This window comes from Perna viridis, chromosome 10, assembly GCF_037379345.1.
Source record: "Perna viridis isolate PV_CMFRI_1.1 ecotype Kerala chromosome 10, ASM3737934v1, whole genome shotgun sequence".
Classification (NCBI taxonomy): Eukaryota; Metazoa; Mollusca; class Bivalvia; order Mytilida; family Mytilidae; genus Perna; species Perna viridis.
In genome coordinates, this window is record NC_142454.1 from 21,839,332 (window position 1) to 21,864,911 (window position 25,580).

A 25,580-nucleotide genomic window follows, 5' to 3' on the forward strand; every position below is an offset into this window, starting at 1 on the left:
TCGATTTTCTCCGAATTTTTATTCCCAGCGGAATAGAAATTAAACCGCAAGAAACTAATACGTAATTGATGCTTTTATTTTTGTTTTTACTTTCGTGTTGAATTTTTATTTGTACAAAATTGTGTTGCTTTCTAGTTATCAAGATCTTCAAGTGTGTCATAAATCATCATCATCATCTGAAATGTTGTATATGTTTTTAAATCGTTTATATCTTACAAAGCATGCCTCATTTTGTTAATGAAACTGGAAATAGGCTTTAATATCTATTGTGTTTTTGCTTTTGTGATTTATCGTCAGGTGTTGACGGACCAAACAAATGATGGAGTTTTCTATTTTCTTAATTCTTAGTTATAAGTGATCAGACAGAATTGAAAATAAAACTCTGTTTTCAGTACTTAAATAATTTATTTTCAGTTTTATTATTGTACAGACGAAGATCATTGACTACGAACGTCACATGTAAGTTCTTAATTTGCACAGATTTCTGACATGGCAAACCCCCACTCAATAAGATAGAGAACTCCATTTGAATTATTATGCTTTCAAATGAAATCCGTACCCTGTATAATTTTATCAAGAAATATGTATTAAGTTGTTGGACGTTTTTGCCATTGACTTTGTGACATAAGGTAACCTAGCGCCTGATAATCATTTGGACATCACCATTTTGCCAGTATCTGATAATCATTTGGACATCACCATTTGCCAGTATCTGATAATTATTTGGACATCACCATTTTGCCAGTATCATCTAGTTGTATGTTTTCCAGTAGTTTGACAAACAGCACATGGTGCAATTTTATTGTTCGAACTTTAAGGGAAAGGTTTGTTTTCCACAATCTGAAAAAGGTCAAGATATTAAGCTGACTTCACAGGTTCTCTAGTATCCTTTATCATAAGTTCTTTCTGGATAGATGCAATGTATTAGATCCCCAGAAATAGGATTGTTTAACTATAATACGTCATCCATATACCGAAGGATCTAACTAAACGACGTTTCTTCCTTCAGCTATTTAGTCAGCCCCAAAAGAATGCCGAACGTTTGTTGAAACACGTGTACACCAAACTGGACAAATATGCTGTCAGTTGAAAATTCCAGCATTTTGAAAACATTTTCTTCGGTATATTCAGAATATGATTTGTAATAGATTTTTTTTTACAAAGTATGGGAAATCTCTACCAAGTGCTACTAATTCACGTTTATACCCCGCGGGAATGGAAGTTTCATGACACTGAACAATATATGTAGTCAGAACACAGATCATAAGTGTAATCAGGAGTACATTCCACCGTGTTTTCATTCCTGTCAACCATAATTCACGAGAGAAAACAAGATGTAAATAGTGTTTTGCATTGGATAATAAAAAAGTTTATATTTTTATAATGATACTTTGTTTACATTATAATTAAGGTCAAACTGTGAGGAACTTTTTAGAAACTATGGCAATTTGATCGTCATAATATATGATAGCATTATTGAGTATTTGAATAAAAGAGAGCGATAGGCTTTGGTAACTGCAGAGTGGAAGGAAAGTGCTTTGAATATCTGTCATGTTCATTCTGATAGTAATCTTCATGATAAGCCCATTATCATGGAGTGGTAAAAAAGCTTTTGTGATAAATTTAAATCAAACATAAATCGAGATTTAAAACCGGATTTAAAACCCTACTTAATAAATGTTTCCATAATACTTTTTAACACTTCGCTAAATTGTTAACATATTATCACTGCAAAAAAAACATGATTAAATAATCCCAAGTCCGATATAGTAAACCTGCCATTATTTCACAATCAGAAGTCAAAAATTCTCATTTCTATTATTTATTTTTTTCTATTGCTCATTGGCACCTACGACCTACCACGCGATCCATTTTTATGTTTCCCTTAAAAAAAGTCTTCTAAATTAAAATTACAGAATATATTACACTACTAACGGATCATCATCACCATGGGTTTTTTTTATTTTGGAATGAAAACACTAGGGATTTTCATCGTTATCGGTAGTAGAGCGTAAATGATAAAGAATCTACAACATCCTGTGTTTTGAACAATAGAAATACTAGTCATTGAACTTCCGGGTTTTACAACTCAAATGTCTCAAACCTACTTAACGATGTAATACAAGACGCGGCCTCAACGTACACGTTGCTAGTATTTGCCATACCCTACATTTCAGATACATGAGGAGGAGGTCACAAGACTAAAACATGGAAAAGTTAAATCCCAAAATATGTATTTTTTTCAATAGCCGCAAATTGAAGGACTGATAAGGAGTATTGTCAATTGAATTACAGCCTGACCTGGAATATTTGTCAGTAAAATCACAGACAGACATGAAGTATTGCTTGTTAGATCATGTAGATAACAGACTGACAATGAGTTTTATCAGTTATATTACAGCCTGAAAATGATTATTGTCAGTTAAATCACAATATTCTGTTACTTTAGTCATCCATGCCAATTGTTGTATGAATGAACACTCCTCCTTTTGTATATGCATATGTTACCTTTTGGCACAAATATAGCTTGAACATTGTTAGACCGGCTATAGTTAACTGTGGTACTGTTGGAAAAAGAGTTGGATAGCAGTCACTGTGCCATGCTGCGCGCTACCAAAAATAACTCATTTTGCCTAACTTTGCCCGCGTAAGGCCGATGGTAAAAAGTCCAGATAACTACAACAGATTTAGTTTTTCCTCGTGCGGATGAAATGGAAATGTAATTTAAAAAATACATATTTGATTATCTGCAAATCTTGTAATTATAATAAATGTGAATTCAAAACGTGTAGATATCAATTTCGTGCATCAACTTATGTGTTTCGATAACCAGCCTGAAAAATAAATCATGTCTGATTTAAAATTTAAAAAAAAAATAAGGAGTGAAATCAACCTGTATGGTATAGATAAGCTTAGAATGACATCTGGACAAGTAATCTACTTAGTTGCTATGCCATTGCCTACAGATCATATGTCGCCTTTCAGTAAAACACCATGTTTTGTCTTACCTCTATTGTGCTTCGAAACACCCAAACGTTATTTAGATCGGAAAAAGAGAAAGGTGCACAATGGCATCATGTTGTAAAAACATTTTCATGGAAGTCACTATTACAATTTTTGAGAGGTTGCGGATTACAAATCCAACTTTTTGGATAAAAAAATGGCAGATAAATTTCGACAGCCATAACTTTATACTCAAAAGAAGACGTCCATTAAAATGTTGTTCAACACGAAATGGGAAAATACCAGAATACTATTAATTAACAAGGATGCTTTTACAATTCCCTATCACTAGAGACTATAAATAAAACACTAGTTAAAATTGTGAAAGCCACATCTATTGCCTTCCAATGCAAACTGGGTTTCAGGAACCTAAATAATGTAGTTTTCAATACTTAACTAATGATTTGGTTAATTATGGGACACACGACACAAACATCCAGTCAGTTTTAAAAACAAGTCATGCACTAGATAAATAGACCGATAGACGTTTGATTAGCTTATCCTTGGAAATTACACATTTGATATGTTGCAAACATGTGTTGCAATTCAAGCTTGTTCAGGACAGTTTTTGGTATAAAAAGATCCGCGTGTAGAATGTAATCTTCATACAAGTTCTAGTAAGAATAAAGTATGGTTGTATTGTACCTGATTTTTCTTCTTGGTTGTTTGGTGTCCGATACTGATGCTTTTATACAACTTCACGAGTATTCTAGCTTTCACCATGATGGTTCATGTGCGCAAGAGTGTGAAACAATGATATCTAACGTAAAGAATGAGGTCAAAAAGGAACTGCTGAGTGAATTTACAGACATGAAAAATGAAATTGAATTACTAAAAGTTAAGATTTCTTTTTTAAAAGTCGGCTTTTAGCGGAATATGGTGATGTGTAAAGGTTTTTTGTAATCTTGTCATGTTACTGTTTCTTCATATCTTAATATATTAGAGAGAGGATGTCAATTGATTTAGTGATTTTAATAATGTTTTAAAGCAATGCTAAGTCCAAATGATCAAATCATTTGAAATTCTCATACCCAATTTCTTTCGTTGCGCATTTGAAAAATATTCGACAGCTTTGTATGGGTTTAAATTAATTTATTATTTCACTACATACGTTCTACTGTTTACTACATTTCTTCAGAGAAACGCATTTTATTTCATTTCAATCGGGCCATTGGTTCCTTCGAACATCAAAAAAGGCATTTCAGGGTGAAAAACTTGACGAGTCTTAAATCCCACATTAGGGCTTTTGAATTTGTAAAAATACCACTGCATTGTTTTCGACAACATACATTAAAGAACATGTCAAAAGCGTGAAATAATTTTCCCTTTTGTCTTTGTCCACATCCAATTTTCATTAAATATCGATAAAAAGGGCTTGTCAATTGTATCCTGTTATAATTTCAACATTCACTTTGCATTTTCTGTAAAAAGTCTGTCACACTGGTACAATTTTAGCAGACTTTCATTGAAAATATTTTTTTCGTTTCAATTAAAACAAAAATATCGACAAATAAACAATTTCTTTCTTTTAAAGAAATTAAGCGAAAAAGTGGTAAAAAGCTTCGCAATGATAATTTTTAAAGTAATGCTCTTTTTTTACAAAGGCACACAACAGAAATCAGCACCAGTTGCGTTTTACGCCTTTCTTTCAAATAATTTTCACCCAACGCCTAAAGGAATCATTAGATACGATAGTATATCATTGAACCTTGGTAAAGGGTACAACAGACGAAATGGCCGATTTACAGCTCCGTCTGATGGTTTATATGTATTCTATGTTTCGACTGGTGTATATTATAAGTCCTGTGCTGTTATCAAACTGGTTTCCAATGGTGCTGTTAAAGATTTAGTCCTTTCTGATTCCGGCGTCGGAGGCAAATCAAATTTCCGTAACCAAGCAACATCAGCAACACCGATTCAGATGACGAAAGGGGACTGTGTATATGTTCAAACTGGCATTGAAAGAGGAAATTATATTGAGAGCTCTTTTTATACACGTTCGAGTTTTTTGGGAGTTAAAATTGTTTGAACCAAGATGTATCATGTTCTTGAATGACAAATAAAGCATTAAACTCGCAAGTTATTGCCCAAAGCAAGAACGCCTGAAACTCGTGCTTACTAAACAATAAAACTTATTTAACATTAGCACCCCCCTAAAACAATACTTTCTTCGACTTACAAGTTTTCACAAGTTCAGCTCGTTGGACGGAAAAAAAGAGTATATTTAAAACGCCGCAAAAATTTGTGATATTATGGTATTCAACTGTCGTCGTCGACATTTGATGTCCGGACAAATACCTTTTTGATTTAGATTTTATACGGAAAGGTACCTAACCTCTTGGCGCCCGATGTGCATATGGAAGTAACTAGGTACACCCCAGTTCACTCTCATATTTTTGAACTAGACATTAATCTTCGCCAGATTTAGTTGGGTCTTTCCTGTTCTGCTTGCAATCTGATGCTGCCAATTTTGCAGAAACCCGTGCAATGTTATTTGAGTATCTCCTAGTAACATGCCCAAAGTATCTTTATCTCTTCTGTTAAATCTGGTACCTGATGCTAATTGTCTTTTTTTCATACAAAGACTGATTGGTAATTTGTCTTGGCCAAAAACACTTTACATTTTTTTTAAGCATTTGGTGTGAAATCTTTGACCATCTTCTTTGGTGGCCCTCCTGCATTCATTCAAAAGCGAAGATTGAATAAGATATTGTTGTTGTATATTTTAGCGTTTGTCTTCAGATTGATATTACTGCTATCCTTATTTCTTAGTAAATAAAATGCTATATTCGCCTTTTTGTGTTGTTCTAGTAGTATTTCCCAGGTATATAAAATTTTTACTTCTTCAAGCAGTTTATTTTCTAAGATGAAATGGAGCTAGATGCATGGTCTGTAGGAATTTAGTCTTCTTGTTTGTGTTAAGTCCGGTTTTTTTTTTTTGCATTTGGGATGATTCTTCATTTGTTCCTCTTTCTATGAGCAACTCGGTGGGTGTTTCTAGAAAAGCAGAGGACGCTTACCCTACCGGTGCACCTGGTCCATACTCCCAGTTTTTAGTGGAGTCCGAGTTGCTCATTTGCTTTTGTTACTTTGTATGTATGATTTTAGTTACTTTATGTTCTTTGTTGTGTATGTCTGTTTTCCATGTCTGGTCTTTGTCCATGTCACTGAACACTGGGAGCATGCACCAGGTGCACCGGTAGGGTAAGCATCCTCTGCTTTTCTAGAAACACCCGCGGAGTTGCTCATAAAAAGTGAAGTCCGAGGTAGACAAACAAGGAAGGGAAAACTATGACCCGTTGAATATCAGTTTTCATGGTGCAGATGAATACACCTTAACGATCCACGAGTTCATGATGACGACCATAAAACTTCTTTAGTGATGACTTCAATCTTGTAGCAACATAGCCCTGTCCCAGAAGCCTATTTGTTAGAGTTCTAGCGCGATACAAAAAGTCTGTGTAGTTTCGGCAAGCTCTGGCATAACGTATGAGTTGTGATATGAACACTCCATACGCAGGTGCCACAGATGAAAGGAAAGTTGACAATTCTGAATGAAAAGTCATCACGTTTGTCGTAAAGTTTGGTCAATAGTTTTCCTTTACCATCGATTTCCAAGTGTAGGTCAAGATATGAGGCTGACTTCACAGTGTCAGTAGTATCCTTTATCTCAAGTTATTTTGGGTAGATGCGATGTATCGAATCCCCGAAATTAGGATTGTTTAAAGATAATACGTCATCTATATAGCGGAAACTGAGATTGAAGGATCTAGCCAAACGATATTCTTTCTTTCTGATCAGATCAGCTATAAAGTCAGCCTCATAAGAGTGAAGGAATAGGTCAGCAAGTAAAGGAGCACAATTTGTTCCCATTGGAATGCCGACCGTTTGTTGAAAAATACGTCCACTACACTGAACAAATATGTTGTCGATTAAAAATTCCAGCATTTTATAAACATCTTCCTCTGTATATTTGGAAGATGATTTTGAATTTTTTCTTACAATGTATGATGAATATCTACCAAGAACTATACATTTGTATCTAGGAGTACCATCTTTTTTTGTTTGAAAAACAACGATGTATAATGTTTTTAAATCGGGATTTTAACTGAGTATGGGGAATAGAAGTATACAGTGTTGAAAAATCATAGGTTTTAATGCTATTATATTCAGATAATAGTCTTGAACTGATTGTCTCTAAAAGATCTTTCGAATATTTCAGGATCCATATTGAATTAATACCACTACGGGAGTAACACGTTTTGTGGTAGGGCTGTAGACCCTCTTTGACAGTTGCGAGTATAGAAGTTAAAAGTTTTGAAACAGGTTTGGTGGTACATTTTGAAGATCCAGCTATGAAACGTTGTTTGTATGGATTCTTGTAAATTTTAGGAATCCAGTACATAGACGGTAAATCACAACCATCGTCCTTGGTAGAGAGACCAAAAGAGGATAGCACAGATTTATGGTTTTCCACAATCTCTTCTTTGGAGAGAGGTAGCAGTGTAGGTCTTATCACTGCTATTATTTTTTACGTCTTCCTCTGATAATAAACATTGGATATAAAAAGTTTTGCAGACAAAAACAATGTTGTTTTGGGCTTTGTCTGCTGGGAAAGGAGTTGAAGTTTGGTACTATCTCTTAAAGAAAGAAAAACATCTTTTTGTTACTTTATAATTATCTCACTCTTGTGTCAAGCTCCATTTCTATGATGATTTTTAAATATTCAATCTTTTTTGCAAAAAAAGGATGATATATTCCAATGCTATTCAATATTTTATTGGTTGGAGCAAAACAAATGCTTGATGAAATTCAGTGAAACCAGTCCAAACCGAACATGAAAAATCCCAAATCTGTTTAAACTAGACACTCTTGAAAAAAAGCCCCTTATATCAATTTTGAACCTTGTGTTACCGAGCACTTTTCTAAACTGAATTAATTTTAAAGCCAGAAAAGGTTTCTGTTTATATATGTTTCACTCCTTAACATACAGATACGTACGCCAATATAAGTAATAGAGTTTGTAAGTCTCGTTCTAGTTTCAGTTTTCCTTCCGGAATTTTAGATGTAGAACGTATTGAAATCCAAAGGCCGGTCTGCATTTTATTGTTCACTTCCGGAAAATGAAAACGTTGTATCACTATGCAAAATCCTCTATTTCTATGTTTTTTTTATTCAATAGAACTATATATTTGTCATTTTTTATCAGTATTTTTTCATAAAAATGTATATTGCTATGAACTCAATGTTATGTTAATGACGAATCTCTATGCATTTTAATGGGAGATAAGGACCCATTCTCATGATATCACGGAGTCACGTGACGAGACTTACATACCCTATAGATGCAGCACAGTATTGGTGCTAACACATCAGAAATATAGAATAAGAACATTGTACAGCAGCGGGTGGTCTAGATCATAATGTACATTTTTGTACTATTATGTCATCGTTAAAATATTGAATAGTGTAAAGCTTATTTATTCTTTGGCACCCTGAATGGCTTTAATGCAAGAACATTTAAGATAACAATGGAACAGGCTTATGTTGCTACAAGATTATACAACGTACTATATGTACAAATATTTTTGTCGTCGTCATACCGTCTGCACCAGGAGATCCGATTTGTTTAGGGTGTCATACTTTTCTTTTTCGCTTTTGTCTACCCTAAATGTGACTTTTTATGAGCAAGTCGGTAGGAAAAGGACTGTTCTCTATAAGCTCCAAGAGCTACGTTTTCCTGCTTGTAAAAGTTTTTACTCAATGTATTGCAATGATAATATATCGGATCTGTTGTTTTTTGAGTTCGTGTTGATTTGGATTAAGACAGTTGTTAGTTTCAAAATACTTGCTCTGTCATTTCTGTTTATTTAAAAAAAATAATAAATCTTCAAGACAACTTCATATTTGTTTACATTACATAACTACACCGTAAGAAATGTTTACAGAGAAATGTTCAAGATTAAAGAATCTTATTAAATAGTTTTGTCAAGATTATAGTTTAAATATTTGAACTTACTTTAATAAGTATTTCCTGGTTATCTTTTGACTGTAGTCATTACCTCCGATTTTTAACAAATACAGCAAAACATGTAAAAAACCGAACCCCTTGGACTTTGATGTTGGTTCGGTTCGGGTACGTGTTCATTTTACCAAGAAAAAAATACATGTTCACTAACACAAAATAATGTTTAACGAAGAGAAGTTTAAAATGTGTTTGGTTAAGACAGGTATTTGAATACTTCGGGGTTTGGTATAAACAGATTTCATGGTATTTTGTGGAAGCCAATAAATATTGTTATCTATTGAGGGAAACATCGTTGGGAATTTTGCAGACCCATATGTGCTTACTTTATTTTTTCCTGTACATCACGCATGGCCCTATGGAGCAGCGTGGTGAATTGGGTAGTCACAATTTGAGATGTTTGATTTAGTTAATATAACATGTATTGTTAATTTGATTTTGTATCATACACAACACCTAGATGAGCTGTCTTATACCTCTTTGGGCTCTTTGTGATCTTTTATGCGAAAGAGGGAACAAAACGAAGTGCTTAATAGTACTAAGTAGAGAAAAGGCTAATTTTGTTAAAAAACAACACTGATTCTAACAAAAAGTACTCCGAGTCTGATGTTTTCAAAATATTGAAATTTCTGTTCAACAACAATCGTGTCGAAACTGAAGGACATGTACTCAAGGAAACCATCGGGATACTTATAGGAAAAGATTTTGCGCTACTCTTGGTCGATATGCTCCTTCATTCCTATGAAGCCAGCTTATCACAAGTGCTCCTACAGAAAAAAATGAAGCGAGTAGCCCGGCCCTTCAATTTTAGTTTCCGTTATACAGATTGCCTACAATCTACCCAAAAGAACCAACTGATGCACTTTCGTCTGCCTCATACCTAGGACTTAATATGTACATAGATAATAAAGGGTATATGAAATCAAAACTTATGACAAACGTGATGATTTCGACTTCTTAATAGTAATTTCCCCTTTCTAAGCGGCAGTATACCAACATCACCAGCCTATTAAGTATACAGTTGATTAACTGATGTTAGGTCTGTACATGGACTTTCTCTGTAGATGGCGTATATTGTGAAAACAGATTTAATCAGGGGTATATTCAGCCTTTGTTAATATCATCACTTCAGATATTTTACGATTATAGATTACAATCTGATCGACCGATATGAAAGTCCAATCTTTCAGATCAGGCAATATATCCAATTCGATTCGATGTCTTACCGGATTGACGAAACCCTCCGCACTTGAAACCCTCTTGCCACAATAAAGAAACGCATTTGATTCAAGTAAAAATGGTCATGTTAAAGATTCACTATGGGTCTCTATTTAAAGTATTAATTACAGTGTTATCCTCAGAGTGCATTGAAATTACCAAAGTTTTTATTAAAGTTTACATGCCCATGTCTTGAGGGATAAGATTTATTTTGCCCTCTACCGGAAGTGGATGAGTTTGATAGTGATTTGTTCTAATCAAAGCACAATGTGTTAATGAATTTGCATTTGCATTAACAACATGGCTTTGCATTTTCAAAACGTTTTTATTTTGAGTTTTTGTCTCTACTTAATCAAATAAGATGTTTTTATGTTTTTTGACTTTTTATGAGCAACTCGGCGGGTGTTTCTAGAAAAGCAGAGGATACTTACCCTACCGGTGCACCTGGTCCATGCTCCCAGTTTTTAGTGGAGTCCGAGTTTCTCATTTACATTTGTTACTTTGTATGTATGATTTTAGTTACTTTATGTTCTGTGTTGTGTATGTCTGTTTTCCATGTCTGGTCTTTATCCCTGGATTACATTCTTTTGATTACCTCTATAACCTTGGTTCCCTTGATTACTCTTGAAAATATAACATTTTTAGTACACGAATATCCATCCGCAGGTCCGACGAAAATAAATATTAATATACAAAAGTACGAGAGATATTTAGTTTATTTCTTTTAAAATCTCCAATGGTGGCCCTATTTTATCGCATGATTTATTCCATTGTGATATCAAGTTAAAGATTAAATTGTCTAAATTCAAAACATTATTGATTTTCGTTACCTTAATTTAATTTGGTCAATTTCTGGACTTTTTTAATTTGGTCAATTTCTGATATTTGTCTACTATTACCAAGTTATCTACTACGCTTTCAACGTAATACTTAATCAAAAATGAATGATTGTGGCCTAATGTTAATCGTATTTGACACGTGTCGCGGAATTTATTGTTCGTATGTTATTACTGGATTATACTTACTTGCATTACAAATGCCACAGCAGTGCAAAGCACCTGATGTCCCTCCCGTTTTTTTATGTTTTTTTTTCAAGTTGTGGGGTTTCATATAGCTAGTGATTTATTTTTTATTAGTGTGTGACGTCTTGACGACTTATATTCTCTAAAATGTAGTTTAAAATATTTCAACCTAAACCCCCTCCTTAATCCAACGATTGCTCCCTCACTATTTAGCCAGCGTGATTCCTTCTCAGTTGTTATTACTTATACAGTCACTTTGTTCATTTTGGCTGTCAACACGTGCTCGACGATCACTGTCCTGCCCGGGGTGTGGTGGCAACCATGTGGTCGTGAAATCGTAATGAAAACTAAACTTAGGCATATAACCTCAACAATGATACACACCAAGCCGGAGATAGCTGTTCTTCAGACTTACATCAACAAAACCAGAACCAGGACAGCAATAACCTTTTCAAACTATTTCCCATTCAATATTTCAAGCCATCGACATCAATATCAATATAATTTTATATATGTGGAACTGTTTCAAGGGCCGTTGGCCATCCAAGAAAAGGTCTTAAGAATCAATATTGTATATTTTATACAAAAACTCAGATTATATGGAATTACTGTTTTATTTTTTCGGTCTATGAAGAAAAAACCTTAATCACGTGGTGCGCACTAAATAACCAGCGTCGAAAGTTTTTTTTTTCAAATGTGCACCATGGGCATAGACCGAAATCATACAACAGTCATTCATTATAATATTTTAGGATCAAAATTCAACGAGTAAATCATTGAAAAAGCTTGATGACGTCACAGCTGACATACACAAAATTGACGTTAGACACAGTTTACAATCCAGTCAGAAAGGGTGTTATTTCGTAAATCAAATTATTTTTAAATGTTTAAATACAAGCTAACATACATTCACATGGAAACAAAAACATCATCTCTGTTTGCTAAGTAAATAGTATCTTAAGCTGTATTTAAAAAAAAGGTTTTGGGATTTTTGTTTTTGTTGTTGGTAGGTTGTTCCACAGAGTTGAACCAGAGTAACTAAAAGATCTTTTGTATAGTTGAGTTTTCGTTTTAGGAGTAGATAAGGTACCCTTGATTGCGCTTCGTAATGAGTAAGAATTGTTATCAGATAAATACTATATCTTATTTGTGAGATAAGATGGAGCTTCATTTCTTATACTTTTCACAAAATTAGAACACATTTGTGATATATCATTCTATTTTCAACCGTCAACCATCCTAGTTGTTTGAACAAGGGCGCAGATGGTGCAAGGAAATCTGTATCAAGTATTAGTCGTGCAGCCCTTTTTGCAGTTTGAAAATGCGGCTCAGATTTTCCAGACTACAGTTTCCCCAAATGACAATAAACAATAAGAGGTAAAATATAACTTGAATAAAAAAGTTTCCTTGAATCAAGATTAAGACATTTCTTTATCTTAGACAGCAGATAAATACGACTGGATATTTTGAGACATGCATATATAGCTACCATCTGCTTTGACCATCATAATTGAGGATCCATCATAACACCTAGTAACTTCTCATAATTGGAGTTTTTAATAATATTAGAGTTTATTGTAAATGATGGAGCATCACTTTGTGACAAAAATTTCTGTCTAGTTCCAAATAACATACATTCTGTTTTAGTTGTAAACATCTTATTACTTTTGCAGCATTTCTCTATTTCCACCAGGTCTTGTTGTATTTTAGGTTTTAGTTTGATTATGTCCTTCCCAGATAAATGAATCATTGAGTCGACTGCATAAAGAGCAGTATAACATTTTTATGTGAAGTAGAAGTTCATTTATGTATTAAATGAACAAAAAGGACCAAGAATTGATCCTTGAGGTGCACCATACTCTACTAAGAGTTTTTTTACTTAGCATTCCCTATTTGAACTTGCTGGGTTTCAAAAATTAGATTCGAAAAAAATTACTGTTTTTGTTAAGGTCATATAATTCTATTTTTAGTCTAAGTATAGAATGGTGAACAACATCAAATGCTTTTTTTCAAATCTAGGAAAATTGCAATATTATGTAGCACTCCAGCTAAGAGTCATGCAAAATGTGATTCATGGGTAAAAAGCCTACATATTTTTATTTTTGATTATTTTGTTTAAATTGCCATAGTAAACAGAAATTAACATTCAGTTTTTCATATAACCTGTGTTCATAGGCGATAAAAATTATATAGAATGAACTGTAGATTTCAAAATTCAGGGAGGTAACTCTGTAAATGACACCCAATACAATAGAATCTATTGGATTTTCAATCTCCTAAGAACAGGCAGATTTGAATGAATAATTACACATTTTATAGTATAGACCCATAAAACAACTTAAATACAAAAATAAAATGTGTAGCCTTTTTTTGGGGTGTATCACATTTTTCAGCTTTTGCATGATTCTTACAAAGACAGTTACTTAATATTTCCCTCATTCATTTTCTCTAGAAATTTATCAAATACATTGATCAAGGATGAATGACAGGTCTATAAACTGATTGAGCAGGGTGGAGTAATTCAAATTTAGAGAGATAATCATAAAGATAGGAGTGAACATGGAGCTCAGTTTTGAGATAGTTGGTAAAAACTGACATTGGTCTATAATTTGATGGAAGAGAATCACCGCATTTTTAAATGGAAAAGTACCCGTATCTATCATTCTGTTGAAAACACATGTGAGAGATGATGCAATAATAGGTGCACTTAGTTTAAGCAATTTAGGACTAATGTTGTCCATCTAATTTATTTAACAGCGATAACAACTCAGGGATTTGTTAAAAGGGGAATACAAAATTTTTCATTTACTATTTTTCCTATTCAGGTAGGATCTTATATTATCTTCGATTTTCAATATTATTGTGTTGTTAACCCCTTAGATTTCACTTAAGAAGTCATGGCTGCTATGTACGTGTACATGTTTTATCTATGCGTTTAAATTAATTAAGAATATGTGAAAAATAAACACTTTTAGTTTTATTGGCGTAAAATATTCAATAAATAATTGTACATGTACCATGATAGAGTAGCTATACATAACTGATCAGAGAAAGATGAGCAAATAAAATTATCGATCGTCTGCTCCATAAGTGGAGTCTTAATATAAGGCCCAGATGTAACCTGTAAGAGGTCAAAGTTTTATAATTTGATATATTAACACATAATCATGCATTTTACAGTTTTACAACATAATTCAATAAAACTTTAAGATGTGAGCTGAAAACAGATAAACATTTTGCGTTTGCAAAAATACAAAACTAGTAAAGATTCTTACTCAGTATTCCTGTCAAGGGTAGCGACTTGACCGTAAAAATAGAAACACACAACAAAGAACATGAAAAAAACAAACGTACAAAGAAATAAAATACTAATATTTCCCATAACCACTTAAAATTCCGACTAAAATATATGCATCGTTGTTACTCAAGAGAGAACAGTAACACCGGGATACAGATATGTAATCTTGGTAGAGATTCCCCTTAAAATATCAAATACGATTCAGTTATCTTCCAAATATACCGAATAAGATGTTATTAAAATGCTGGATGGTTTATTTATAGACAACACGTGTCCCGTGCGGTGGATGCGTTGTTCAACAAACGGTCGACATTTTAATGAGAACAATTCCGTCACTCGTATGAGACTGTCTTTATAACGGTTCTTGTCCAAAGAAGGAATATCGTTTAGCCAGATTAATTGATAGATGACGTGTTATCTTTAAAAATCCTAGTTTGGGGGGTTTTATACATTGCGCTTACCCCAAATAACTTGAGATAAAGGACAATAAAGACACTAAGAAATTAACCTCATATCTTGACCGTCAATTAACAATTTATTGTAAAGGAATCATGACAATACTATACGACAGACTCGATGGCTTCTCGTTCCGTATTGTCAACATTCTTTTCATAGGTGGCATGTACATGCGTTTGCATATAATACCTCATACGTTATTTCAGAGCTTGTCGCAACTTTGCGAAGTTTTTGTACAGCGCTAGACGTCTTACAATTTTGCTATTGAAACATCACAACAGAAGTTTTATGATTGTCATATAAATTCGTGTATTCATCTGCACCATGAAAACCAATTTGTTCTCCGTTTCATATTTTTTTCTTTATTTTTCATCTACCCTAAACTTGACATTTTAGGAGCAACTTGCTGAGTGTCTAAAAAGCTGAGGACGCTTATCCTACCGGTCTACCTGGCCCATGCTCCCAAGTTTTGTTGGAATCCGGGGTGTAATTTTGGTTATTTCATACTCATTGCTGTGTATGTCTGTTTTCCCTGTATGGTCTTTATCCTTAAGGAATATATATATATATATATATATAAAACGTCTCAGAATGTGACGACTCTATTCGCTTCACTGCTCCATCGGATCAAATTGATTCAGGAAAGATATGTAAACGTATAAAAAGGACTATGTTAGAACTGTCAAATTTGCGACGCAAATTTTTGGTCCTTCCCTCCGTGGAACTCGAACTCGTACCGCTGTGACATCTATGGCAACACCGCTTGCACATAGTCCAGCGCCCTACACCACTCGGCCAGCTAGGCTATATAAAAATATAGCTTTCGCTGGCCGGGTCATTCCTCCTGATAGGATTAATCTAGGGCTGTAACTAAGTACACGATGTATGGTAGTACGAGACAGCTCATTTAGATGTTATTATGTAGGATAGAGGATCAAATTAATGATGCATATCACAACAAATCAATATTATACTACGTCTCAGAATGTGACGACTCTATTCGCTACACTGCTCCATCGGATCAAATTGATACAGGGAAGATATGTAAACGTATAGAAAGGTCTGAAAAATTCCCAACGATGTTAGAACTGTTAAATTTGCGATGCAAATTTTTGGTCGTTCCCTCCGCTTGACTCTAGTGGTCTAGGGCACTGGACTATGTGGATTCCAAGGTTGCATTTGAATCAAAGTAACTGTTAATTGCATTTCGATCTTATGAAACTTATTTGCATTTTCGACAAATGGATAACCTACATAATAGAGTAATCAAAGGAATTAAGATTCTAGCCGAAATAAAAATAATGTAATCCAGGAACAAAGAACATAGAGTAACTAAAATAATACAAAGTAACAAAGCATTAACATGAATGCGTGCGAGATGGATTTTTTAACACAATATAACGCTTTTCACATTCATTTTGAAACCGACAAAATTGATACCTGTTAATATGTTTATTTTGACAGAATCAGCAAAAATAAAGAGCCGCCAAAATCAATTGAAAATTTTTTTCAAGTAATATCAAGTATTGTTACGTAATGCGCATTGTCCGACTTTTTCTAACGCACGAAGAGATACAATTAAGTGTACATAAAGGAATTTATGATGTAAAACGAATTATATTATATCATTTTCATATGGGCTTTAAAGTACATGCAAACTATTTTCTTTAGATTTTTTTTATACATTTAAGGCCTAATAATGAAGCGCAATGTTAGTTAATGAACCAATCAAAGAATAGAAGACAACTGCGCGGCATTCCGTCTGGTCAGTCGTAGGCATTCACAAGCTCCAATTTGCCGATTGAGAGATGGAGCAAAACTTTTTACCCTCTCGCCAATTCCCATTATTTTAGTTCTTCGTTTAGATTGTCGTTGTGATTGCAGAAGGTCCAATTTTTATATGCCACCTTCGCTGTTTCTGGAAGTATTATTTTATAAAATTTTGATTCTGATTTTTCGTTAAAATTTGCTGTAAGTTTGTGCTTAATGCACAATTCTTATAATTGCAAGAACAGTTTACTGTTTGTATATCATGTATATACATGTATTTTGTAATTTCTATTTTGTATGTTTTTAATTTTATTTAAATAAAATGCTATTTTTCAATCAATGAGTGTTTTCAATGAACAGCGAACAAGCTTCGTATGCCTCAATTATCACATGGGATTGAATGTGCCTGTTGGGTCTAAAAAGGTATGGCACTGTCTAATTCATCCCACCTATGACATGAAGTTAAGCTTTATACTTTGAGAATCAAATCCAATGTTAATGATATGCTACCGTCATCGTCTTACCCCTGAGTACATGAATATACTTCGCTTATATGCTATTGGGATTTTGGCATGGCTTTATCAAACCATAAGTTCACTTAAATATAGCTAGATCACAAGTAAGAAATTAACGGTTACTTTGGCACATGTTTACCCTAAGAAATTTATTAGACCATAAACCAGGGGAGATAACAGTTGTAGATAACAATGACCACTGGTATTAATTTCATACTTTTACAGAGTATTATTTTGCACTTTGAAGTTTTTGCAATTCTTGAAATACTACCCTCCCATATAAATGTAATTATAACTTTATATATCTAAAACAGTCAAACTAAAGCTATTAGAATAGAGAAGAACCAAATCGAGAACCTGATTATCCCATGCAAAATAAAAGTTAGAACTCAGCATTCTAAAAAAAAAACTGTATAACCGGCAATTTGTCAGTTGATATATTAGTTTATAATCCGTGTTCGGTCCCGAATACATTCCTCTATTTAGATTTCCACAAATTGGTAGTGCACAAAATTTGCTTACGGATTGTTGAATATAGGTTACAGACCACCAATTCAACCAATGAGCATTTGGAACGTACGCAAAAATAGTCCTACGCAGAAATTACCCCTGTTCCTCATAGTGCTGCGAAAAAAGTTCTCATCTTATTTAAAAAATTTAAACAGTTTCTGAAAGGAAAAACATTTCTGTACATTTTATAGGTGCATTTTGCTTCTTGTGATGTGAAGCCTAATCTCCATAATGATTTTTAAATATACCCCTATCTTGTGAAAACACTGGGATTTCCCATGCTATTTATAGACCCTTCACTTCCGGTGACCAGTACTGCACTGCAAGTCTGCTAACCCCACATGCCATTCTGAGGATTGTGAGCTGACATATGTAGAATCATGCTGATATATAGTCATCTGCAGGTTAAAGTTAAGGTAAAGTCCAGAGAAGCCATTGAATATTGTGAAATTAGCATAGAAGCCTATGGGAAGTGGAATTAGTGGTTTTTAGCCTATACAGTCAAGAAATTTGTGCAGATACAGCTTAACTAAACCCTTCATCACACAAAACTGTGACCAAACAAATTCATATTTTGCACCCACAACAAATAAATAGGACATTGATATATTTATATTTTTATTTATTTTGTTTTATTTCGTTTATTGGATATAATTATATTGTTATCTCGCCACTTTTGCAATTATAAGGAAGTAAAAGATTTTTCTTTTATACTTCATAGATTATCATCTGAATAGAGTTTAGAGCGTTTATATCTTACATTCAAGTAGCGTGAACCATCTTCATTCGAAGGACACTCATGATAGTTTTCATATATATTGTGTTTGTGCTTATGAGTTGCATCATCATGTGTCGATGGACTTATAATGTGGTGGTTTTACCATTTTCTAAAGGAGGAATAGATGAGCTTACAGTAATTTATTATTTCTTTTTACTAATTCTATTAGAGTTTTATCAGTGGAGTCCGAGTTGTTCATTTGCTTTTGTTACTTTGTATGTATGATTTTAGTTACTTCATGTTCTTTGTTGTATATGTCTGTTTTCAATGTCTGGTCTTTATCCCTGATTTGCATTCTTTCGATTACCGCTATAACCTTGGTTCCCTTGATTATTCTTTATTAACAGAAAGTAAAGGAATTAATCAGTTTTCAGTATTTCAATTCTTCAATTAGGAAAAAAATCACGGAAACTCCATTTTATCATAGCTTTACAACAGGGTGGCCATTTATGTCACATTATTTTACTCCGAATCAAAGCAGTAAGAATTATAAATACAATAATAAAAGGGGGTTTCCCTGATTTATTTCGGTTCTAAAAATTTAATTTTTTCATATGTAAGAAAAAAAATGCAGCCTTTGTGTTGCGAAATTTTAACCGTTATTAAGCAAAATACTATTGTGACGTCCGTAAATTTGAGTAAAACTTAACTTTGACGTCATATACGGCAATAATCTTGTCATACGTCTTCGACGTCAGTCATATGTGGATTAAAAGTTTTACAACAGCTGTGGTCTAAAAATCGTTGAGGAACATCATATTAAAATATTTATTTGTAAACAGACGGCGATCACTGACTACACACAACACATGTTAGTTCTTTATGCCCACTGTATTTCTTACATGGCAAACTACCACACACCGCCTCAACAGGATAGAGTACTCCTCTTGCTTGTTTATACTTGCCAATAAAATTGATGCCTTGTATATGTTCATCAAGACATATGTAATGAGTTGCAGGACGTTTTGGCCATTCACTTTGTGACATAAGATATCCCTGATATTCAGTGTGCCAATCTTTGGGACATGACCATTTTGCTGGTATCATCAGAGTTGTCGGTCTTCCAGTAGATTTACAAACAGCACATACTGCTATTTTCTTGTTCATTTTCTTAGGGAAAGGTTTGTTTTCCACAATTTGATAATTTGCACCATATATATGGCCTGACCATGGATGTGAATAACTGGTATATTTGCGCCATTCTGGATTTTCTGGGAGACATAAATAATTTGTACCAGATCCTGGCTTGTAGTAGGCCTTCCCACCTATATAACCTTTGTATAAATTAAAAATACTGTAACAATTTTTGTAACAATCTAGGAAAATAATAAGGTCAGAATGAGGCAAAAAACATTAGACTTGTCTCCTGTTACCAGCAAGAAAAATTAGCCAAGGTCAATTGGGACACTACTTCAATTTTCAAAAAACATTTTACATTGAGTAATGTCAAACAATTAGAACTAAAACGATGCTTGAGCCAAGGTGGCCATAAACTGTTTAGGGTAAGCACATTTTTTTATGTTTTGTTTTATTTTTTATTTATTTATTATTATTTTATTTTATTTTTCTTGATTAAAATTATAATTGGTATAGTATATATAACTACAGTACGAAGTGTTACTTTAAAACAATTTAGCGTTAAAAGTCAACCTTCTGGTGACGTGGCTATCACGTTAAAACAAAACGGATTTTCAAAGCATATGCTATTATCCTCATTTTGGAGCTTTAAACTATAAAAAACATACATGATTATAGAAGTAAGTATTTACCATTGTAAATCAATTCAGAACCACTAGGACAATCTGATCTTCCCCATCTGGTATACACCCCTCCTGTATTGCTATTGGTACATGCACTCTCCTCTCCGGTATTACCACTGTCAGAGTCCGATACGGAATATGTATATTCTGTATTTTCATAACCTGTGATTACATTTCATTATCTCTAGTGTTTTCATACAACTCATCATACTTTGAACGAAGTAACCATACATAACAACAAAAATACTAAGCGTATTTATATTTCTGCTGTAAATAGGTATACTCACTTTATTCGAATGTCGGAAGACCAATTTTTATTGTACATTATCATTCTGTGTTGTGAAGCAAACTTAGGGACCAAACTTAGAAACTGGCAATGAATATTCATTAATATTGGGACGTGCTAATGTATATGAACTATATAGTCTTGTAATGATCCTCTCTGCCTGAATCGGAAACTGGGTAATATTCACAGCTAACCGATCATTCCATGTAAAATTCTCGTTCTCATACAAACAAGAACCGCACGTAAAACACACGTGTATTATACTTCAGAGGTACATTTTCATCTCGTATGAAGCAAGAACTATGACGCTATGATAGTAAACACGGCGATGATCTGCAGCATTACGTGGCGTATAACTATATATTTATGCAAATCATATGCGAATATTTCGTACTGAAATTACGAGTGCAAGAAGTCGCTAACAATATTAGCGACTTAAAAACCAAACAAACGAAATTATAACCTTCTTAGAAGGGATCTTTAAGAGTAAATGTTTACAATTTTTTATTTATTATTTTTTTTAAAGTTATTTACAATTTCTAATGAGATTGCAGATGACCACATGTAATAAACTATAATAACAGCATTTACGAATATACTGCTTTATTATTTTTAGACTACACATTTCTGTTATGTTCGTCATCTTTGCGAAAACTATATAAAAGTATTATTGATCCCCGGGTATCAATTTTCTTGGATTTAGTGGATTCGGTAACCCATGAAATTTGGTTCCCAACAAAAAAGAAATTTCATAAAAATGTATTCAAGAATCTATGAACTAATATTTTTCCCATAAACTATGAAAATTGGTACCCACGAATAAAAGTAATTGCATAGTATGCGAGTTTACGAGAAATATGTTGATGCTTTACAAAAATTGTGATATTTAATACACGACACATATAATGAGGATAAATGAATCCTAGTTTCGGGGATTTGTTGCACCGCATCTACCCCAAGGAACTTGAGATACATGATACTACAGACACTGTGAAGTCAGGCTCATATCTTGACCTACACTTTGAGATCGATGGTAAAGCAAAACTGTTGACCTAACCTTACGACAAACGTGAAGACTTTTCATTCAGAATTGTCAACTTTCCTTTCATCTGTGGCAACACCCCTTCAGCACCTGTGTATGCAGTTTTCATATTACAACTTATAAGTTATGCCAGAGCTTGCCGTAACTACGCCGACTTTTTTTTATTGCCTTAAATTTTCTAGGCTTCTGGAACAGGGTTATGGTGCTATAAGATTGAATTCATTACTACAGAAGTTTTATGAGCGTCATCATAAACTCGTGGATCGTTACGGTGTTTCTATCAGCACCATAAAAACTGATTTGTTCGACGTGTCATAGTTTTCCTTTCCTCTTTCGTCTACCTCGGACTTTACTTTTCACGAGCAACTCGGCGGGTGTTTCTACAAAAGCAGAGGACGTTTACCCGACCGGTGCACCTAGTCTATGATCTCTGTTTTTAGTGGAGTCCGAGATGCTCATTTACTTTTGTTACTTTGTATGTATTGTTTTAGTTACTTTATGTTCATAGTTGTGTTTGTCTCTTTGCCGTGTCTGGTCTTTGTCCCTTCCCTGGATTATATTCGTTTGATTGCCGCTGGAATCTTAGTTCCCTTGATTACTCTTCAATATATTACAACGTGGTATCAATTTGATGGTGGGAATTGTTAATTATTCTAAATTTACTTACATCGAATCTTAGTAATCAAAACGAAAGTAACTGCTGCAGTGAAATAAGACATGGCTTCTCTTCGTTTAATCAATATGCTGGAAGAATCTAAATTGGTGCTAGATGTGTACCAGGTGAAACGTAATAGAAAATACTACATTATTTTATATGTCTAATATGAATAAATATTGCACAAACATGTCCTTGCTAATGTAGATTAAATATGTCAAAAAATATACATGGCCATTTAATAAAACCAATGTTTTTTTGTGTTTGTGTTTGTTTTTGGTTTGTTTTTATTATTTTTGTTTTTGTTTTGTTTTGTGTTTTGTTTGTTTGTTGTTTTTTTTGTATAATCGTTGTTTCTGTTTGTGTTTTGTTTCGTGTTTTGTTTTGTTGTTTTGTTTTGTTTGTTTTGTTTTTGTGCTGTTCAAGTGTATCAATGCTACACATAAGTGACAAAGGGTCAATAAGGCCACCATCTGGCAAAGTAGTTTTATTGAAAATGAAAAATAATTACTCAAGTCTACATCTTCCTAAACAACCCCGAAATGAATCACGCAAATCAATTTAAAGGAAATGGTCATTACTTCAAATTTAAAATATAAAAAAATGAAATGTGATCGATTTTTGCCAGTACATTTCTTAATATTTTACTGCGGCTGCATGCAAATAACTATAAAATGATTTAAACAAAGTTACAAGATAATCCATTTGGCAAAATTTCGTCGTATATAATGTTCAGATGAGGCAACCCCTATTTTGACATTTCTTTAACATTATTCATTGTTAAGCAGTAATAGACATGATATAGAAAAAAAAATATTTGGTCATTATAAGATAACAAAACAAAAATATATATGTTGCATTATTTTTAAACCAAAACACTTGACGTACTCGATTTGCTAAAATATGTTCATCATACATAGAAAACATAAATTGTCTTATTTCCCATTAAGAAGCGATACATAGGTTTTCCAATTACTGGTAAGATAAATTACAAGAAAAGCAAAAATTGCAAAAATACTTACATTGAACGTATTCTGTATAAGCGAAGATGTGAAGAAATGCTGCATATTTCCAAATTTATATAGAAATGTACTTTGTTGTGTGCATGATGTAAATAATAAGGTTTGTCTATGCTACGCCAGCATATATTTAACTATGTATACAGATCCAAGAAAAAATCAGGAAATCCAATGCAATAAGTAAGCAGTATTTGGATGTGTTTTTAAATTGTTTAAATGTACAATGTATTCCAAAAAGTTTCTTTTTTTGTTTTTTTGGGGTTTTTTTTTTTTTTTTTGTTTTTGTTTTTTTTTTTGTTTTTTGTTTTTTGTTTTTTGTTTTTTTGTTTTATATTTTTAAAATGAAACTATCCCACCATATTTTAAGATAATGTGTGTCACTATTTTCATGAATTTTACATGTATATGAACGAACAAAGACGCGTATAATATTGTTAATCTGTAAGCACTTTTATCCAAAAGTGCAATTTTGTTTTGTTTTGTTTTTGTCTTTTGATTTTGTTTGCATTTGTCTCTGTTTGTTTAGTTTTTATTGTGTTGTTTTGTTTGTTACATTTTGTTTAGTTTTGCTTTCATTTATATCAGTTTTACACTTTACTGTGCAGTGTCTTATACCAATGTACCATGCACATAGATATTTCTCAAAAATATCCATTACTGTACAAGTCTTTATGACTTGTTTGAACTAATGATGTAAGAATCGGACATTGGTTGAATTAAATTGAATTTGTAAAAAAAAAACAACACATAAACCTTTCCATGTAATTCAAAAAGTTATCTGAAATGCTAAAATCATGTTCATATCTTTTTAAGCGTCAGTAATTTTAGGTATGGATTATATAAAACGCAAAAAGATTTAACTTTCATTGTGAATTTTTTCACTGTTCCATTATAATTCTATTTCAACCTAATTCTGACACTTGTAAGACGAACGATCTGTCTATAAGTCTTCAATAGACCATAAATGCCATTATTGTCAAATTCGAGTGTTTGTTGTGGGAATGATTCGAGTGTTTGTTGTGGGAATGATTCAAGTGTTTGTTGTGGGAATGCTTCAAGTGTTTGTTGTGGGAATGATTCAAGTGTTTGTTGTGGGAATGCTTCGAGTGTTTGTTGTGGGAGTGATTGGAGTGTTTGTTGTGTTTGTTGTGTTTGTTGTGGGAATGATTCAAGTGTTTGTTGTGAGAATGATTCGAGTGTTTGTTGTGGGAATGATTCGAGTGTTTGTTGTGGGAATGATTCAAGTGTTTGTTGTGGGAATGATTCGAGTGTTTGTTGTGGGAATGATTCGAGTGTTTGTTGTGGGAATGATTCGAGTGTTTGTTGTTGGAGTGGTTCGAGTGTTTGTTGTGTTTGTTGTGGGAATGATTCAAGTGTTTGTTGTGAGAATGATTCGAGTGTTTGTTGTGTTTGTTGTGGGAATGATTCGAGTGTTTGGTGTGTTAGTTGTGGGAATGATTTGAGTGGTTGTGGTGAGAATGATTCGAGTGTTTGTTGTGGGAATGATTTAATTTTTTTTTCAAATTTGCCTGATTCTTACAGATTCCCTCGCACTTAAAACAAGGAATATTTAATTAGCCCGAGGATACTAGAACAAATTTGATTATATACTTTTTACATCGAAAAACAAGATATAGTAGAAAAAACACAAGTTTCAACAGCTGCGTGTAAATAACCTGCATGAAATGTCATGTAATTTCGGAAAGAAATAAGAAGGTAATAATGTGTTATCGGCAATAAAGCGTTAATGGTATAAGAATCTAGACAACACCATATGTGTATTTGAAGATTAGGAATAATATAGTCATTGAACTTCCGGGTTTAAGTGCTCAAAAGGTTCAGTCCTACTTAATGATGAAACACGAGACGTGGATTGGTAGTACACGTAATTTTCCACATCCTGCTGCTCAGATACATCGGAATTGTGGTAACTTGATGAAAATCACAATTTAATGGACTGAACTTAAGTCAACTCAATATATAAAGTTTCCAATGTTAACTGTGTAAATTTTACCTCGTCTGCCGTAGGACATTAATCAATGAAACAGTCATTTCACCTCTTCGGCACGTGGATAGCATGCTGTCGTTGGTCGGGTGTAATTGCTGGCATTGTTTGCAAGTGGTTGTCATGGCTAACCGACACTGTGCTATGCTAAGGCTAACACCAGTATCCCAGCTGCCATTTTTCCTTACTTGGACCAACACAGGGCCATTGATAAAATG

General features: G+C 33.4%; 2 protein-coding genes across 2 annotated transcripts; one reads left to right on the forward strand and one right to left on the reverse strand.

Annotated features, from left to right (window-relative positions):
* The first annotated feature begins 4,588 nt into the window (after positions 1–4,588).
* On the forward strand, positions 4,589–5,032 carry LOC148604958 (cerebellin-1-like). The gene has a single exon (XM_088547530.1). The coding sequence runs from the start codon at positions 4,589–4,591 to the stop codon at positions 5,030–5,032; it is 444 nt and encodes a 147-aa protein (XP_088403656.1).
* A 14,330-nt stretch (positions 5,033–19,362) lies between these two features.
* On the reverse strand, positions 19,363–23,427 carry LOC148604959 (uncharacterized). The gene is made up of 4 exons (XM_088549137.1): positions 23,361–23,427; positions 22,351–22,448; positions 20,365–20,517; positions 19,363–19,869 (listed from the first exon to the last, which is right to left on the reverse strand). Exons 2-4 carry the CDS (start codon positions 22,400–22,402, stop codon positions 19,385–19,387), a joined length of 690 nt encoding a protein of 229 aa, XP_088405263.1. The 5' UTR covers positions 22,403–22,448; positions 23,361–23,427; the 3' UTR covers positions 19,363–19,384.
* Between the last annotated feature and the right edge of the window lie 2,153 nt (positions 23,428–25,580).